Source organism: Aspergillus alliaceus, assembly GCF_009176365.1.
Source record: "Aspergillus alliaceus strain CBS 536.65 unplaced genomic scaffold BDW43scaffold_36, whole genome shotgun sequence".
Classification (NCBI taxonomy): Eukaryota; Fungi; Ascomycota; class Eurotiomycetes; order Eurotiales; family Aspergillaceae; genus Aspergillus; species Aspergillus alliaceus.
Window position 1 is genome coordinate 335995 of NW_022474719.1, and position 17921 is coordinate 353915.

General features: G+C 48.7%; 7 protein-coding genes across 7 annotated transcripts; 5 read left to right on the forward strand and 2 right to left on the reverse strand.

Moving 5' to 3' along the window:
- Positions 1-618: 618 nt before the first annotated feature.
- On the forward strand, positions 619-1968 carry BDW43DRAFT_283147 (NAD-dependent epimerase/dehydratase family protein). The gene has a single exon (XM_032042727.1). It carries the CDS (start codon positions 777-779, stop codon positions 1692-1694), a length of 918 nt encoding a protein of 305 aa, XP_031898096.1. The 5' UTR covers positions 619-776; the 3' UTR covers positions 1695-1968.
- Positions 1969-2107: 139 nt separating this feature from the next.
- BDW43DRAFT_320902 (Gfo/Idh/MocA family protein) lies at positions 2108-3588 on the forward strand (the record flags this gene model as incomplete). Its single annotated transcript, XM_032049200.1, has 3 exons — positions 2108-2324; positions 2378-2779; positions 2832-3588. 3 exons carry the CDS (start codon positions 2108-2110, stop codon positions 3344-3346), a joined length of 1134 nt encoding a protein of 377 aa, XP_031898097.1. The 3' UTR covers positions 3347-3588.
- A 1504-nt stretch (positions 3589-5092) lies between these two features.
- Positions 5093-7269, forward strand: BDW43DRAFT_320904 (flavin-containing monooxygenase; the record flags this gene model as incomplete). Its single annotated transcript, XM_032049201.1, has 3 exons — positions 5093-5596; positions 5648-5908; positions 5965-7269. The coding sequence occupies exons 1-3, from the start codon at positions 5282-5284 to the stop codon at positions 7267-7269; spliced, it is 1881 nt and encodes a 626-aa protein (XP_031898098.1). The 5' UTR covers positions 5093-5281.
- Positions 7270-7412: 143 nt separating this feature from the next.
- BDW43DRAFT_301920 (LLM class flavin-dependent oxidoreductase) lies at positions 7413-8864 on the reverse strand (the record flags this gene model as incomplete). Its single annotated transcript, XM_032045146.1, has 1 exon — positions 7413-8864. One exon carries the CDS (start codon positions 8862-8864, stop codon positions 7413-7415), a length of 1452 nt encoding a protein of 483 aa, XP_031898099.1.
- Positions 8865-9720: 856 nt separating this feature from the next.
- Positions 9721-11164, reverse strand: BDW43DRAFT_313338 (zinc-binding alcohol dehydrogenase family protein; the record flags this gene model as incomplete). The annotated part of the gene is made up of 4 exons (XM_032047581.1): positions 9721-10259; positions 10312-10754; positions 10813-10853; positions 10910-11164. The coding sequence occupies 4 exons, from the start codon at positions 11162-11164 to the stop codon at positions 9721-9723; spliced, it is 1278 nt and encodes a 425-aa protein (XP_031898100.1).
- A 1122-nt stretch (positions 11165-12286) lies between these two features.
- Positions 12287-15466, forward strand: BDW43DRAFT_301922 (putative methionine permease; the record flags this gene model as incomplete). The annotated part of the gene is made up of 6 exons (XM_032045147.1): positions 12287-12637; positions 12699-13427; positions 13484-13884; positions 13934-14018; positions 14573-14874; positions 14929-15466. The coding sequence occupies 6 exons, from the start codon at positions 12287-12289 to the stop codon at positions 15464-15466; spliced, it is 2406 nt and encodes an 801-aa protein (XP_031898101.1).
- Positions 15467-16069: 603 nt separating this feature from the next.
- BDW43DRAFT_320906 (DUF895 domain membrane protein) lies at positions 16070-17662 on the forward strand (the record flags this gene model as incomplete). Its single annotated transcript, XM_032049202.1, has 5 exons — positions 16070-16151; positions 16202-16317; positions 16375-17300; positions 17353-17449; positions 17504-17662. The coding sequence occupies 5 exons, from the start codon at positions 16070-16072 to the stop codon at positions 17660-17662; spliced, it is 1380 nt and encodes a 459-aa protein (XP_031898102.1).
- Positions 17663-17921: the final 259 nt, after the last annotated feature.

The following is a 17921-nucleotide window of genomic DNA, read 5'->3' on the forward strand; positions in this document are numbered from 1 at the left end:
TAGAATCAAAGATCCCAGAGCGTTAGTGTCGGAGTCAGAAGCAACTTGAGTCGAGACATAAATCAGTGATGCGCCTCAACATGTTTGACTATACGAGCACTGTCCCAGTGGATAATGTCGCTCATGACCCACTTGCCGACGTTGAAAGCAGCTTCCCATATGACAGCCACCGCACTAACATGGCTAAATATGAGTTCAGAGCCTGTATGACTGACGAAATGAGCACTATAGCTGAGGATCTCTGGGATAAGGAACCAATTAGCTTCTGTTTTGACGAGTACTATCAGAGCTTGTCGGAGGTTAATCGCTCGTCTAGCTGATATTAGAGATGTTCTATGTCCACTCCTGGAAGACGAATGAATCTGCGGGAGAACGTTGCCAATCTGGATCTGTTTCCAGTTGCCGTGTTCCAAGTTTATTTCATGTTTTTTTTTTTTTTTTCGGTTCCTTCTCGTTCGCTCGGTCGAGTCCTTCCAAGTGTCTCGGCGATTCATACTAGGTCAACGAAGGAATCCTACAATATGGAGTGTATGTCCAAGGGTTAAAATATCTCATTGTACGTAACACCTATCAGGCAATTCATACAACCGGTATTCCAGGCGCATAGAAGTGGGTCTTCGAGTACTCTGCTTCCATACATCCGGAGAAGATAGGACTCGTATCCACCGTCAGCTTTCCCCGCACACCCCGCAATATCTGGACATCCTCCATAAGCTGAACAACAAGCCTCTCAATATCCCTTCGCTAGCAATCTTTTGTCCCAGGTCCAAGACACCATGTCCAAACGAATCATCGTAACCGGCGGCTCTGGAAAAGCAGGCCAATACATCATCGCCCACCTCCTATCCCAGAACTACTCCGTGCTAAACCTCGACCTCAACCCGCTCCCACCACCCCTCAGCGAAAAGGTCCACACCCTCAAGGTCGACCTCACCGACAATGGCCAAGTCCACGGCGCCCTCCTCTCCCATTTCCGCCTCACCGAACCCTTCCGCGAACCCCGCCAGCAAGCCCCCGACGCCGTCATCCATCTCGCCGGATACGCCCGTAACATGATCGTCCCCGATACGGAGACCTACCGGGGCAATGTCCTATCATTCTACAACGTGATTGAAGCGGCGTGTCGGATTGGGGTTAAGAAGATCGTTATCGCGAGCACGATATGCGTTTACGGCGTTGCCTTCGCCGAGGGCGATGTCGAGTATCCTTCTTTTCCGGTTGACGAGGATGTGGATGCTAATCCGATGGACGTGTATGCGTTGAGTAAGGTGTGTGGGGAGCGTACGGCACGCAGCTTTGCGAGGCGGTTTGAGAATGATATCTATGTGATGCGCTTGGGGGCGGTGGTCGCGCCGGAGGAGTTCCAGGAAAGGTTTCGTGGGTATGTGGAGAGCCCTGGGGAGTATAAGGTGCATGGCTGGGCGTATACGGATGCGAGGGACATTGGGCTTATGTTTGAGAGGTGTTTGATGGCGGATGGACTTGGGTTCCAGATTTTTAATGCGGTTAATGATGAGATTACGAATTTTGCGGCGTCCACTATGGCATTTTTGAAACAGGTTTGTCCGGATATCACTATCACGAGGCAGATGGAGGACAGAGAGGCCCCGATCTCTAATCAGAAGATGAAGCGGTTGTTAGGCTTCGAACAGAGGCATCGGTGGCAGGATGACTATGTAGACAAAGGCCACTAATTACTCGACGTAAGACAGTGTGAGAGATCATTGTGTCTATGTTATACCTCCGTTATTGTTGAGACCCAATTGTCATACTGAACTGTTGGCATCCGAAAGAGGGAAATGAAAAGTCGCTTACAAAATGCCAAGCAATCGGGGCAGGAGATGTGTGAGAGAAAGTCAAAGTAACCAGAATGGAGATGTCCTCATCGATTTTGATTTCTAAGCGGCGTAAGCAACGTGCACAAACCGGGCGAATTCATCTATCCGCTTGATTTATAATATAGATATGGGAGGAATGATGTCTCCGGAGGCCGATATCAATCCATTATATATAATAGAGGCAAAAAAAAAAAAAACCCCCCCCAGGACATAAACGACATCAAGGCTTGCTAGGATCAAAGCTAAAGAGCTAGGGCCATTACAGAAACATGTCTGTCATTCGAGTTGGTTTAATCGGATTGTCCAGCGCCGCGGCAGAGGACTATGAAGGCACTTCATGGACTCCCAGCGCCCATCTCCCATTTCTCACCAAGTCCCCCCATTTTGAGATTGTTGCTTTACTCAACAGCTCCGCGGAGTCCGCCGAAGCGGCGATCAGAAAATACAATCTCTCAAGTGAAACGAAGGCCTATGGCGATCCCCAAGGTTAGAGTAAACCACTTCGCCCGATATGAACACATACTGATGCTTATCAATAGACCTTGCCAATGACCCCAATGTCGACCTCGTAGTTTGCAGCGTCCGAGTAGACCGGCACCTCCTGACCGTGCGCCCGAGCCTAATCGCTGGGAAAGCAGTGTATGTCGAATGGCCACTAGACCGTAACCTTGAAGTAGCCAAGGAGATGGCTACCCTGGCGGCCAAACATAATGCCCCCACGATAGTAGGCTTACAGGGCTCGTTTTCACCTGCCATCCGCAAGCTGCGGTCGGTTATCGAGAGTGGACGGATTGGCCGTGTTCTCTCTAGTACTGCCGCTGGGGCCTTGGGCAACAGAATTGATGCAGAGAGCAAAAACGTGCGATATTTCCTAGATCGTGAAGTTGGAGGGAATCCAACGACGATCCATGTTGGCCATGGCTTGGAATTCTTTACCGCCGGTGAGTTGGTTGGTAATGCAAGCCTCCATTCAATGCTAATGTGCTGCCACAGTCCTCGGGGAGTTCAAAACATTCAAGACTTTTTCGACTATTAGTCGGCAGACATTAGACATCAAGGACTATAGCGTTGGAGAGCCCGGGAAGGTTATTGCGGCTGGGGTTCAGAATACCGTCCCTGATCAGATCCTCGCATACGGCAGGGTTGAGCCTTATAATGCAGCGGTGACTATCAATCTTTACGCTGGAAAGGAGTTTCCGGGTCAACCGCGGCTTGATTGGCGCATCCAGGGTGAAAAGGGCTGGTTGCGACTGAGCTCCCCCATGTTTTTCTTAAATGTCGGTGGCCCAGGAATCAAGCTGGAGATTGCGAATCATGATACGGGAACCGTCGAGGAGCTATTCCCGGAGACAGATGAATGGGATGAACTATCGGTCCCGGCGCAGAATATAGCGCGTCTCTACGAGGCCTATCGCAAGAAGGAATGGTATCCCACCTTCGACTGGGCGCTGAAGAGACATGAGGCAATTGATGCGCTTTGGAAACAATTTGATGAAGATAGTCATTGACTAATAAGTTTAATTTAGCTGAATCAATTTTCTTCCGTTCGTTTTGAGAATTTGCGTACATTGGTTTGGGGATGGAAAGGGCTAATAGGGATTTGAGTATCTGATGTAGGGGAGGGAGAGGTTAGATCTTAAGATAGGATAAGTAACGCCCTCGTACAAATAATAATGAATATCTCGCTCGGGATCTGTCCACTGTATTAGTGCTGTCGATAAGGAATACTGTAAAAGTGTGGTGATTAAATCGCGTCGAGGGTGTTTGAAATTGAATCGATATCGGATATAACATAAATAATTGGCATCAACCCCAAGTCCCTGCAATTCGGCGGAGGTGTAATTAGAAGTAGGGCACAAATGTTTCCTCCGATTAATCACTTGTACCGTACTTTGATCACCTGACGCACGAATTTCTGTATGGCAACCAGCATTAAAAATAGAGCTTCAAAGCAATATACAAAATAATTTATACTTAGATTTTCTGGCGGAACAGAGATATGATACTAGGAAAACTATATACAGCTTTTTCCTAGTCCCGGAACTGTTGTGGAAGGCCTATTTGTCTTCCACAACGATTTATAGGTATACAGCTCTCTGTATTAATCTGAGGCTCTGGAATAGTAATATCTTGCTTCTTTTAAGATATAGCTGGTGTAGGACACTTCTTCTTGTCTTTTTGGACTATTTTAAAGTTATTTTAAAGCTGGTTATTAGTAGTCCCTCTTAGCCAGTTACTTTCCTTCTTCTGGTGTTGCTGTTACGGGACGAATAAGCTGTTCCAACCTAAGTGTGCCTATTGAACAAGAGATAGCGAATTGACATGAATAACGCGTTGTACGAAATATTTATAAGGTAAAGGCTTGGCAACAATGCCTTAGGCGGAGCCTCCCATGACATAGGGCTGCTGTAAGTCAGTCCCATAACAGTTTCTTTTACTTTATTTAAGAAGGTATAGTTCTTTATTAGCTGCTCTGATTTATTTTCTGATGGAGCTGGTGTAGTTCATGTGTGTGTATGGGATTGATTGTCTTAAGGTCTAAATCTATCATACAGAGATTCCTTGGTGTTGTGGTCAGGTCACGTGGTTGCTGCCTTAGGCTCCCATAGGCTCTGACATTTTCTTTTCTTAACTAAACATTATTTCTCTTGCTTCTTTTGCTGCCAGCAAAATTTTCCTGCTTTTTAGAGGCTTTAACAAGTTGTATAGCAGTTTTCTTTTTACTCTGAAGCTGCTGCGTGTTACAGACCCTTGTCTAGTGTACCTTATCGAAGGCGGATACTCCAGGCAGAACGACCATGGGATGACAACAGCCAAGAACGGCCGGCTAGTCACCGAAGGATTGTTAACTTATTGGGAGTATCACTGTTAACTAATCGCTGGTTTTTATATTAGTTCTTTTCAAATATATAATGCCGCGGTGATGCCTTAAGAGAGTTGTATAATTAATACCAAATTCTTTTATAAATTCTGCATATTTAAACAATTCTCCTGGATTTAGGGATTCTAAAATGGCAAGCGCCTCATCAATTAAACCCATATCGACGGAGTTGTGGTGGTTTGAAGTTGAAGTCAAAAGTCAGCGTATATAGAAATCCGTGCGGCAGATGGGGGACGTGCGTCAGGTGATCAAGTATGGTAATCGATAGACTACAATGGTACACAAGTTTTGAAAAATACTGTGATCTACACCACAACCTTTCTGACACCATTAAATCCTGCGATGATGTGACGCCGCTCGGCCGGGATGCCATCCCGGACCACCACTATCGATGGCGTGCATATGGTGCATAATTAGCACTTGTTTGATACTGAGTGGTATCCAAAGATCGCAATCAGCTCCAACTCGCGCCACATCTCCTTGGCTACGCTATTTAACCCCGAGAATGGAATAACTTCCCCCCCTCAATACTGGGACATACTAGAACAATTGGAAGACCATTATGGCTGCTGTTGAAGTGCCTGCGATATCGCAAATTGACCTTCCATTACGGGATGGCCCTGCACAGAGCCTTGCGTCTGTGGGCGTGCCGATAGAGCTCAGAGGGCCGAGCAGCTCGACAATCACAGAGAAAACCCAAGAAGTCACTCCGCAAGGGAGGCCCGTCTTCGAGATTGAAGAACATCCGATCGATGAAGTTCGAAATATCAAAGTCGGTGTTATAGGAGCTGGCATAGCGGGTGTCACTGCTGGTATCCTGTTGCCAGCCAAGCTACCGGGGATTGACCTTCGCATCTTCGACAAGAATGCTGATGTGGTACGTTTCGTGCGAATATCTGATGCAAATGAAGAGGTTGACAATTGCCAGGGAGGAACATGGTACGAAAACACTTACCCCGGTGTCCGATGCGATATTCCAGCCCATGTATACCAATCCGGATTCGCACCGAACACACAGTGGACCGAAGAATTCGCGCAGGGACATGAGATTAGAGAGTACTGGCAAGGCCTTGCCCGCAAGTACCACGTCTACAAATATATCCGGCTGCAGCACAAGGTGGAGGAAGCTGTATGGGTCCCCGAAACAGGGAAATGGCGTGTCACCGTGCAAGATGTGGGCACTGGGAGAGTGCGTGCGCTTCCGATTAACAATAATATGCGGGAATCACATTGACAGAGAACCAGGTTTACATAGAGCACCTTGACATCGTGATCAATGCGATCGGTCACTTCAACGCCTGGCAGCTCCCCGACTACCCCGGGATTGACGAATACAAGGGTACCCTCTTTCACTCCTCCCACTGGGATCATAACGCGGACTTGAATGGAAAACGAGTAGCTTTGATTGGCAATGGGGCATCCGGTCTACAGGTCCTACCTTCCATCCAGCCGATTGCAATGCACGTCGATCATTATGCGCGCAACCGGACGTGGATCGCCGATTCCTTTGGCACAACTGGCGTGCGTCGACTCGAGCCGAATCTCATCTCTCCAAAACAGCTGGAATCGTTTAAGGATCCCGATACGTACTTGAAGTACCGGAGAAGCGTGGAACAAGGCTACTTCTCCCGCTTTGGGGCAGTCTTTAAGGACTCGCCGGAGAACCGCGAACAACGAGACACATGGACACAATTGATGCTCAATCGCATCACGGAAAAGCCAGAGCTGGCAGAGAAGATTCTACCGGACTTTCCCCCAAATTGTCGGCGGCCTACACCAGGGCCTGGCTACCTCGAGGCCCTGGCAAAGGAGAACGTGAGCTATATACAGACACCGATTGAGCGATTTATACCGAGAGGCATTGTGACAGCCGATGGGGTCGAAAGGCCCGTTGACGTCGTGATTTGCGCGACAGGTGCTAACGTGGACCACGCGCCGCCTTTCCCAATTATTGCGAACGGCATCGATCTGAAAAAAGCCTGGAAACATGATGGTTTGTGGGGATTCCCCTACAATTACCTGGGTATCGCAACACCAGGTTTCCCCAATCTTCTCTGGATTGGAGGACCTCATTCTACAGGTCACAGCGGGAGTGTTCCGAACAGTTTAGAGAATATGGTCACGTATATCGCCAAGCTATTGCGCAAGGTCCGCAGCCAGGGCATCAAAACGATTGCGCCATCCAAAGAAGCGACCGACGACTTTGTCGAGTACTCAGATAAATTCTACCCTCGCACCGTGTGGACTGGCAACGATGACTCGACCCCTGGGCAGAAGAACTGTCGGTCTTGGTATAACGGTGGCCGTCCCGGTGGTCGAATTCACGGTCTATTCCCTGGGAGCGCCGCTGCATTGAATTACATCCGACGCGAGCCCCGCTGGGAAGATTGGGAGTACACGTATGTCAACCCGAGTGGCAATCGGTTCGCATACTTTGGCAATGGTTGGACCCAGCGTGAACAACGCAAGGACGCAGATCTGGTGCCGCATTTAAAGCGGCCTGATACGATTGATCTTCGTTCGTATATGGAGGGTTGGTGGGATGTTTGATTGCTTACTGTGAAAATAGCCCTACCTAGAAACATTATATAAATCAATGGCCCAGCCTTCTACATATATAGCGATATCACTCTGATTGATTGTAACACATGATGGCATGTTCTTAATTAATGTTAACTATTCAATTGCACTCGTCAATTGCCTGTTTCCGTGGCATACTTCGGGATTTCCTCTCCCTTGCGCCAAACATACTTGGTCCCTGGATGCGACTCAGGCAATCTACTTTGTCCCTTTTCTCCATACATGTTCTCTCGGAATGTGCCTCCCTTAACTGCATAGTCGTTGTGGAAGACTCCTCGTCTCTGCAACTCCGGAATCAAATACTTGATAATATCATCGAAGGTCTCCGGAATTGAGGCATAGCTGAGATTGAACCCATCCACATCGCCCACCTCAACCCAGCGCTCTAACTCGTCCGCCACGGTCTTCGCGCTACCGATGATCTTCGCTCCATTTCCTCCCAAGACCAAATATTCGGAGATCGTCTTCTTGTCCCATTTCTTGCCTCCAGTGCCAGGCACCGTGCTGGCCCAGTGATTCACCATACTGCGGATCGCAGGCTGCTCGACAAACCGGAAGTCCTGGTCGTCCTCATACTTGGATAAATCGTACCCCGACCATCCGCCGAACAAAGCAAGCGCCCCCTCCCGATCACCATACTGAGCCAACTCGGCGAATTTTGCATGCGCCGCGTCATCGGTCTCGGCCACGACGGCTAGAACACCTGCTATAACCCTGATGGAAGCTGGATCACGGCCCTGAGCCTGCGCCTGGTGTCGCACACTATCAACCGACGGACGCACCAGCTCCGGCTTTTGCCCATGCAAGAAAATAGCTTCTGCATGCTTCGCAGCGAAGGCCTTGCCCGCCGTAGATGTACCGGCTTGTAACAGGAAAGGAGTACGCTGCGGGCTAGGCTCACACAGATGCGGTCCAGGGACGTTAAAATATTTCCCCTTGTGATCGATCTGGCGTACAGCCTTGGGATCCGCATATCCGGCCACCCCGTCCTTCACATTCACTGCGTCGTCGCGCCAGGACCCTTCCCACAGCTTGTATGTGACATCGAGATACTCATCGGCGATGCGATACCGCTCGTCATGCTCAACTTGTGTATTCAAGCCGAAATTGCGCGCCGCAGAATCCAGGTACGAGGTCACGATATTCCAGCCTACGCGTCCGTTACTCAGATGGTCGACGGTTGAGAACCGCCGAGCGAGCGCATACGGCGCATCGTACGTTGTCGATGCGGTGACGCCAAATCCGATCGACTCGGTCGCGGCCGCCATGGCGGGAATACTGTATAGCGGGTCGTTGATGGGGAATTGTGCGGCCGCTGGAATAGTCGGATTGAGGTTTCCTGGGCCCTTGAAGACATCGTAGCCTCCTAGGACGTCGGCGAAGAAGATGGCGTGGAATTTTGCGGCTTCGAGCTTTTGCGCGAGGGATACCCAGTGCTGGAGCGATTTGTAGTTTCCGCCTTGGTCTTTGGGGTAGCGGTGGAGACCTGGATTCAGGTGAGAGGGCGATTGCATAGCAAAGGCATTGAGGATTAGCTGTTTCTTGGGCTTATTGTCTGAAGTCATAGTGGTTGCGACTGTGGATTACGACCAATAGACAGGGGTGAGGTGATAGGAAGGGCGTCGCGCAGTCTGTCGACAATGTCCTCGGACCAGGGAATAAATAGGTGTCCATGAGGAGAAACCCCGGAAGCGACTTCACTTGGAGACATTTGATGTGTAAAATCAATTTCAAAAAGCGCGTTTCTCAATCACCTCGGTTTGGCAATCCTGTCGTATGGTTAATTGGTCTAGGGCTCCGACAGGACCCCAGTAGCGATAACGTTCCAGGAATAATTATCGTGAGTTTGACCCGCATATCTTTTACTGTTGTATAACAGTATCCGAATTGGAGTAGTATTTATTCGTTGGAGAGCTAGTACTCCAACCAACAAGGTCGTGATCTTCACATCATCCATGCCGAGAGTGTCGCAATCGGCGATCCGTCGCACGTCTTCGTCGCTGCTCATTCGCCCGCCATCACGCAAGGATGCAAGGAAAACCCTCGTCGCCATAACGCTACTTCTGGAGAACGTGCTTATGAGGGGCATTTGGTTGAATTAAGGCGGGGTGCGTGTGGGTATCTTGGTTTGTTGTGCACGGTTGAAGCTATACAATGCAAATCCCGATACTCTAGGTCTTCGATAGAGGTCTCGGCTTCCGGATACAGCTTATGTAGGTTGTTCGCATTGCTGTTTGTCTTTAGCAGGCCATATCATGATAGGGAATGTAATTCTAAAATTGTACGAGTTATTCGACCACGAATAATTGCATTTAGAAGTCAGAAGAAAAAGCTATAACTCATGAATGTCATTCTATCATACCGCATCTAATCAACAGATTTTGAACATTCTAACATAAGAGGTATATGTAAACATATCTACTATCCGGCAAGATCAACGACAACACGCTTTCCTGATGCTGTGCCCTGTCGAAGAAGCTCTAAGGAGGCGTTCACATTCCCCAATCCGCCTTCCGTGCGAATAATTTCTGGTGTTTGAAGAGCACCCGAGTCTAATAAGTCTTCTAGCCACGAGACCATCCGTTCTCCTACCTCGGGTGATGTGTGGAACAGCTTAATCGGAACTGTATGGTAAACAATATTCGAGCTCCGCTCCTTAGGAAGGCCAGTCAGACCGAGGAGATGGGCGTGAGAACCATCTTCGCGGACAACGTCTTCGAGGGTATTCTGAAGTAGTGTTGCTGTGTCCTTGCCAACGATGTCGATAGCGTATCGGAGCTTTCCTCTTGTCACTCCTTTGATAATGTCAACGGCACGCTGAGTGTCATGTCTGTCCACCATGACATCAGCCCCGAGATCGACGAGTTTCGCCCCATGGCGAGCAATATCTGCCACACAGATGACCTTTAATCCCGCCAGTTTAGCAAGTTGTAATGCGATGTAACCAGTCGTGGTAGATGCTGGAGTAACTTAGCAATGGCCCCGCCCTTCGATAATATAGTGGCAGCTCACCTCCCCATATAGCGATCCAATCGCCGGGCTTAACGCGCTCAGTCTTCGAGAGACCGGAATAACACTCTTCTCTAATATCGGCAGGAATAGCATCAGCTTCCAGTTGGCGTACCACGTTGGTGAGGTCTGGTCCGGGACACGCTGACGTCAGGGAGAAGTCTAGTCCTAAGGAGACACCCAAGGCCAGGGCGGATGCTACGAAAGCAACACCTAACGAGGCAGACGCATGGATGCTTTGGCTGGGTGGAATTCGTGCTGCATTGAAGTGAGTCGCGATAGCATATTCCTGAAAGGCGGCTTTTCGAATATCCCGATAGTCGGTAGATGGGACGAGGACTATGTCGCCCTCTTGGACTCGAGATGATTTGTCGGCTTTGACGACGATACCTGCTAGGTCACGACCATTTACCCAAGGTAGACTGGGAATGCCGAAATTGAAGGCCCTGCCATGGCGACTGTCAGTGACGACTAGCTTTAGCTCAGTACGGCCGGAATGCTTACGGGCCCTTCCAGTCGATGGGGTTCAAACCAATCGCCACGATCTAAAGAGGGTCAGCCTCTGTATATATGTAGAGAGATTGGAAAGTGATTAAAGTACCTTGACGAGTATCTCGTCCTTGTTCGATATTGATGGGATGGCATGATCAGTAACCAAGATGTACTGTTCACGCGCAGCCTTTAGCAGCAACGCACGCTGAGTGGACCGTTCTAGCTGCGGTACGATTGTTCCTTGTACGCCAGGGTTGGTGACCATAGGATCCAAGCGTTGTTCCGGGTAGATCTCTTGATAGGAAATGGTGTGCTGTTTTTCGTTAAGCGCCACGAGAGGCGCATATGCAGATACAGCAGTCATATCGGAAGGGGAGAACTACTTAGGGTAGGTATACTGTTTGCCCAACGACTTGGTATTGCAGCCTTCAGTTACATATATAAAGGTAGGCCGGTTATCGGCACCAGACTTATGAGATAAATACAGGAGCCGCTCACAGCCACGGCGAAGTAGAACGGTATCCATCCTTCACGCTTACAGTATAGCCACGCCCTACGTATTTTTAAAAACGTGCCCTGAGCTTTGTCAGTGCCTTGGAGTGATTTCTAATTTTTGAGCATGGCGAATCGCGGGGCTGATATGACGTGATGCATGGTTATCTGGAAAATGATACACGATTATCGCTTGCATGCCCATCGAGATATCATCCGGGATAGTAGATCTCTTTTCTAGATGTGCAATCTCAAAAAAATTCCAGCTATAGTTGTTAGATAGACGTTGTTCGATGTCGAAGTGTTCCCAGGTAGGGCTATGTAGTTGTCGTGGAGGGATCCAATATCAGTCCCTCCAGGGGTCTTCCTGAACCAATAAAAGTACGCGATGATGTGATCCAAGGCCGAGGATGAATAAAGGTAGCCAGGAATTTAATAATTCATCCCTTGGGGTAGTCCGGTAACTTTTCCCACATGTCGTCGTCTTTTAATTATAGTAGGATTGAGCTTTGTCGTGTAAGGGGTCCTTTGTGGAGCAATATGAGGTCTGGCGATTTGACAGGTTTGATAAAATCGGCGTCTATCCCATTCACATATCTACACGTCCCAATGCATAGTTAGTAGCCCAGCATCTATTCTATTAACTCTCAAAGTGTCACATTCTGGCCAATGCCGTCGGCTTCCGAGGCCTTTGATGTGTCCGTTGTATCAAGGGGATTAACCACTCAGCATTCCAGGATTGCACACATAACTCCTGACCAGAATGACGTGCCAGGATATGATGAAGGATAATTAGCTATTTGTACCGCCCGCTGACATATTCGATATCTCACCCTTGCGTTCGTGATTTGATGTCAGTACATATTTCAAGTTGATAATTAGAATCTCTTCAGCTGCCGAAGTCATATCAGTGTTGCCGGTTTACCTGGCACTAAACCAAAGTATTGAAGTTTTATAGTATAGCGCAGGAAGTACTATGAAGTCTGCCGTCGCGATGAGCAATACCGAACAACAGCCCCTGCTGGACTCGGTTCCCGCGGGATATGATGCCCTAGCTGATCCAGCTCTCAACCTTCCACCCCACGAGCTACACGCAGAGTTCCAAAACACTGTACCCGGAACATCGTCCTATGACAAATCACTCACTTGGTCCAGCGCATATATACTCGTCGTATCGCGGGTCATTGGGAGCGGTGTGTTTGCGACCCCAGGGTCAATCGTTAAGTCCGCGGGCAGCGTTGGGTTGACGTTATTATTATGGCTGGTCGGAACCATTCTGGCTGCCTGTGGAATGGCCGTGTCAATGGAGTACGGATGCATGCTGCCCCGTTCTGGCGGAGACAAGGTCATTGTCCCTTGAGGTCTTGCTAACACCTCGTCGCTGAGTGATTATTGACTCGGTATAGGTGTACCTAGAATATGCCTATCCTCGTCCTCGATTTCTCGCATCCACTCTCATCGCTGTTCAAGCAGTGCTGTTGGGCTTCACAGCTAGTAACAGCATTATCTTCGCGAAGTACACATTTTTCGCCTTCAATATTGAGCCTACCGATTATCAACACAAGGTACTAGCTGTTGGTCTTCTAACCCTCATCACTATTGTACATGGTTGCTTTCTCAAAACCGGAATCTGGATCCAAAACATGCTAGGATGGATCAAGATCTTTCTCGTCGCCGCGATGTCATTGACCGGAATTTGGGTTATCCTTCTACGCCCCAACGGTGAATCGCTCGGGCAATCCGATCGTGTGGTTACCAACAATCCTTTCGCCTGGGATACCTTGTGGGAAGGATCCAATTGGAGCTGGAGTTTAATATCTACTTCGATTTTCAAAATCTTCTATTCTTATGCAGGATTGAACAACGTCAATAACGTCCTCAATGAAGTTCAGGACCCAATTAAAACGGTGAAGACGGTTTGTCCGGCAGGACTAGGGACTGCGAGTGCTCTATACTTTCTAGCCAACATATCCTACTTCCTTGTCGTTCCACTTGAGGAGATTAAGAACAGTGGTGAACTCGTTGCGGGCCTACTTTTCGAGCGACTCTTCGGGGCCCATGTAGGTAGAGTTCTCTTTCCGCTGGCTATTGCTATTTCTGCGGCTGGAAATGTAATGGTTGTGACATTTGCTCTGGTATAGATGCCGCCTCCTGTTCTTTGAGCTTTCCCTAGTCTGACTATTTCTACTAGGCTCGTGTGAACCAAGAAATTGCTCGTCAGGGCTTTCTACCATGGCCGCATCTTCTTTCCTCGTCCCGACCTTTCAATTCGCCGCTCGGAGGACTTCTCGTGCACTACGTACCATCGGTACTGGTCATTTCTCTACCCCCGCAAGGAGATGTATACAACTTTATACTAGATGTAGAGGGGTATCCGGGCCAGATCTATGCCTTGGCCATAACAATCGGTCTAGTCATCATCCGACGACGCGAATCTTTTCTGCACCGACCGTTCAAGGCATGGACTTGGGCGATCTGGTTACGGATCGTGGTCTGTATCGCCTTGTTAGCTGCTCCGTTCTTTCCTCCACCAGACCGGAAGGGGGATGTTCATTTCTTCTATGCTACATACGCGGTTGTTGGTGCTGGAGTGTAAGTACTCGAGTATTGATTTCCTGGCGTTCAAAGCTAACTAAGTCAGGGTCGTGTTTGGAATCCTTTATTGGTACGTATGGACAGTCTTACTTCCCCGATGGGGCAATTATGAACTAGAAGAGGAGAAGGATGTACTCGAAGATGGCACCGGCATTACGAAGCTGGTTCGCTCGTATAGAATCACCTAAAGATAGATGGGTATATAAGCGTGACGTCAAAGCGTCAAATGGATTAGAAATACGTAAATGTATAACTATACCTAAATAGTACAGCTATTGGGTTGGATTATTAATTCACCCGGATCCTCCTATTCGCTAGTTGTAGGGCCTCTTGCGCCTTCTATAGACTTTAGACGGTCATACTTGCATATATTTCGCGCCCTATGCTGCTCCAATAGGCTGGTTTTGGATTTATCAGCCTGTATCGACTGACAAATGTATCTGAAGCCTGGTTGATGGCGTGCGAATCTGACAAATGTCAAGACTTCTCCACGTTCCAACACCGACGTGGTATATAAAGTAGCTCTTTATACTATAACCCTAGTGAAGATCGGAAGATCGACAGATAGATCACTTTCGACGTCTAAATCTCCCCAAGCTCCAATATAACTTCAATTACAATTATCATGGCTTCCGCCGCAGTGCAATTCCCCGCCGGCAACGAACCGTCGCTGCTTACAGAAAAGTCATCTGTTTCAACCCCTTCGGAGAAGCCTCATCATGTTCAAACAGTTCTACACTTTTTGAAAGAGCTCGAAGATGGCTCACATCTCACTCCGAACTATGTCGCACGCCCCGAGAGCTACATACGACCATCCACCGAGCTTGCCGTCACTGTTCATGACGTGAGCGGCCATGAACTAGACTACACGCTGGATCAAAATGGCTTCCAGTATTACTACCATACGAGTGAAGAAAAAGATTTCCTAGACGACGAGAAAATCAAACGAGAGTATTATCCCGAAACCGAGCAGCTGCTGAAAGACGCGTAAGGATACCTCAACTCCCTCCGAATGTACGGATACTAATTGAAGTGAATCAGAACTGGCGCTTCTCGCGTCTTCATCTTCGACCACACCATCCGCCGTGCTCAGAAAGATTCCCGGGCGCAGGATACGCCCCTCCGAGGACCCGTTCAGCGCGTTCACATCGATCAGTCCTACGAAGCGGCCAAAAACCGCGTCTCTTACCATCTCCCCGACGATGCTCACGAGCTCCTCAAGGGACGTTATCAGATCATCAATGTTTGGAGACCTATTAAGCCTATTTTCAAGGATCCCTTGACCGTTGGAGATGCACGTACGCTTCCGGATAGCGACCTTGTAGGAATCAAGCTGATCTACCCCGATCGCGAGGGTGAAACGTACGCCGTTAAGCCCAACCCCGACGTCAAGTGGTACTACCGCTACGGCCAGACTCCTGATCTGGTCACCTTAATCAAGTGTTTTGACTCCAAGACAGATGGCCGGGCACGTAGAGTTCCTCATTCTGCGTTTGTCAACCCGGAAACCGTGGATGCGGAGCCTCGTGAGAGTATCGAGGTGAGAGCTCTGGTCTTCCATCCGGATGATCGGGAGTAAAATTGCATGGCGGCGACTGACTGCGTTTCTGCTTGCATTGACATGGTTGTTTATGTGTTTATTAACCCAGTTTGAATATTTCGAGAGAAGCACTACAGCAATGACATGATTTTTATTTCCCAGCTAACCTGAAGCCGTTCCTTCGTCTAACATGGCTACTCTTAGCCGCGGAAGACCAACAAAATAAAGACTAAGAATACAAATACGTTAAAAGAATAATGTCAAAAATTGAAAACACTCCTATGTAATTTTCAATCCAAGATTGGTAGGAATCTCTCAGGTTTGGCGCTCTCCTGTCGATGTTTGTTCACAATTCGTGCTAAAATGCCGTGCGATCACGTAATTGAGCACTCCAACGGCAACATCGTCAGCGGCATTGATCGTGGAAAACATATCCTTTTAGCACAATCAAATGGCGTTTTAATCTCATAATCAATTTCCATTGGACTAGACATAGGCCCAAGGCTGGCACTCAAACGGCACGATAATCTTAGATTGTCATCTAGACGAGTTCGGTATATTAATCTGTATATAAAAAGCCTGCCAAAGCTTTGAGATGCCTGAAGCCATATATCGAGCAACAGCTATATCTCTGTCTTAAGAATGGCCCACGATAAACCAGAAGTACGCTCTACAGATGAGGAGATTGGAAGCCATACTTCCCCTCTCACACAAAAGCAGCCAGGTCGGTGGGACTTACCCAAATTCATAATGTAGCAAGGCTGACGGAAGTAGTCAAATGGTATCGTTCGACATTCTACAATGCTCTGATCCTCGGGTTGTGTAATTTTCTAGCCCCGGGGATCTGGGGGGCCATGAACTCAGTCGGCGGAGGAGGCTTAGAGAAGCCGGTTGGTCACCATGAATGCACCCATCACCACTGCAAATATTGATGATGTGACATACAGTATCTCGTCAACGCAGCTAACGCGCTCACGTTCTGCCTCATGGTACTTTCATGCTTTTTTGGCAGTGTGGTCGTCCGCTACATCGGTATCAAATGGACTCTCATCGTCGGCACCATGGGATACGCCCCGTACGCTGCGGGTTTATACACCAACAACCGTTTCGGCACCGAATGGTTTGTTCTCTTCGGTGCCGCTCTTTGCGGCATCTCAGCTGGTATTTTCTGGATGGCCGAGGCTGCTGTTGCCATATCCTATCCAGAACCACACAACCAAGGCCGCTTTCTCGGCTTCTGGCTGAGTTTTCGAGTCGGCGGTCAAATACTCGGCGGAGCGATTAATCTGGGCATCAACTCCAATCGCAACGAAGCAGGCAGTGTTTCATACTCTGTACTTATTGTTTTCATTGTTCTTCAGGCACTTGGTCCATTCGCCGGATTGCTGATGAACTCACCTTCCCGAGTGCAGCGCACGGATGGGCTACCTGTCAAACTTCGCATTGCGAATAGCCCGCTTTACGAAATCAAAGCTACCGCAAAGCTCTTCTGCAGTCGCAACTTCCTTCTAATCGTCCCTCTAATCAGCCAAGCGGTATTCACAGAGGCCGTGATGTTCACTTACCTCTCGCTGTGGTTCTCTGTGCGGGCGCGTGCTTTGGGCTCCTTCCTCGGCGGTATCATCGCACTCATCCTCGGGAACTTGCTGGGCGCTTTCTTAGACACGAAAAGCATTTCGCTCAAAATGCGGACCAGGGGCGCTTTCGCGACGATCCTCACGTTGCAGGGTGCCTGGTGGGTTTGGGGCACTATCATCGTTACTGAGTTTCGGAGAACTCAGCCGACCTATGACTGGACGGATGCAGGCTTTGGTCGTGGATTCGCACTGTACTTGTTCTGGGTTGCAGGATTCCAGTTGAATTATATGTTCCTGTAAGTGTTTCTTGAGATCGCTTTGTGATTGTCATAGCTAACCACAGTCAAGGTACTTCCTTGTTGGAAACCTCGCCGACGATGAAGAGGAAGTTATTCGTATCTCGGGCTTGCTTCGGGGCACGGAGTCGGCCGCTCAGGCGGTTTCTGTAAGTTTTCTTGTTAGTGAGCATTGTATGCGTTGGGTAACTAATAAACGATAGTATGGGCTTAACAGTGTCACGATCATGGCATCGGTGGGGAGTGTGTATCTCAACTTTGGGCTGTGGGCCATTTCGCTATTCCCAGCATGGTTAGTTGTCAAGCATGTTGGCGTGACCTTGCGGGATAAGAAGATTGAGCGGGAGACGAGAGTGGATTAGACGTAAAGAGCCCTTTGATAGATAGATATCTACTCACGATTTTGTGCGCCGAGACAAATCATAATCAGAAAACATGAATCCCTAGCATATACCTAACCAACAACCTTGTCCTCGGTCACCGCTGCGAAGCCCCCCTTCTACTCTTTTCTTTTCCGCGGAATCAAGACCTACGGCTTCCCCTTTCGAACCATCCAAGGAGCGTTGTGATGTACAATAACAATGTCAGTACCCTTGCATGTAACAAGAACTTCGCCAAATT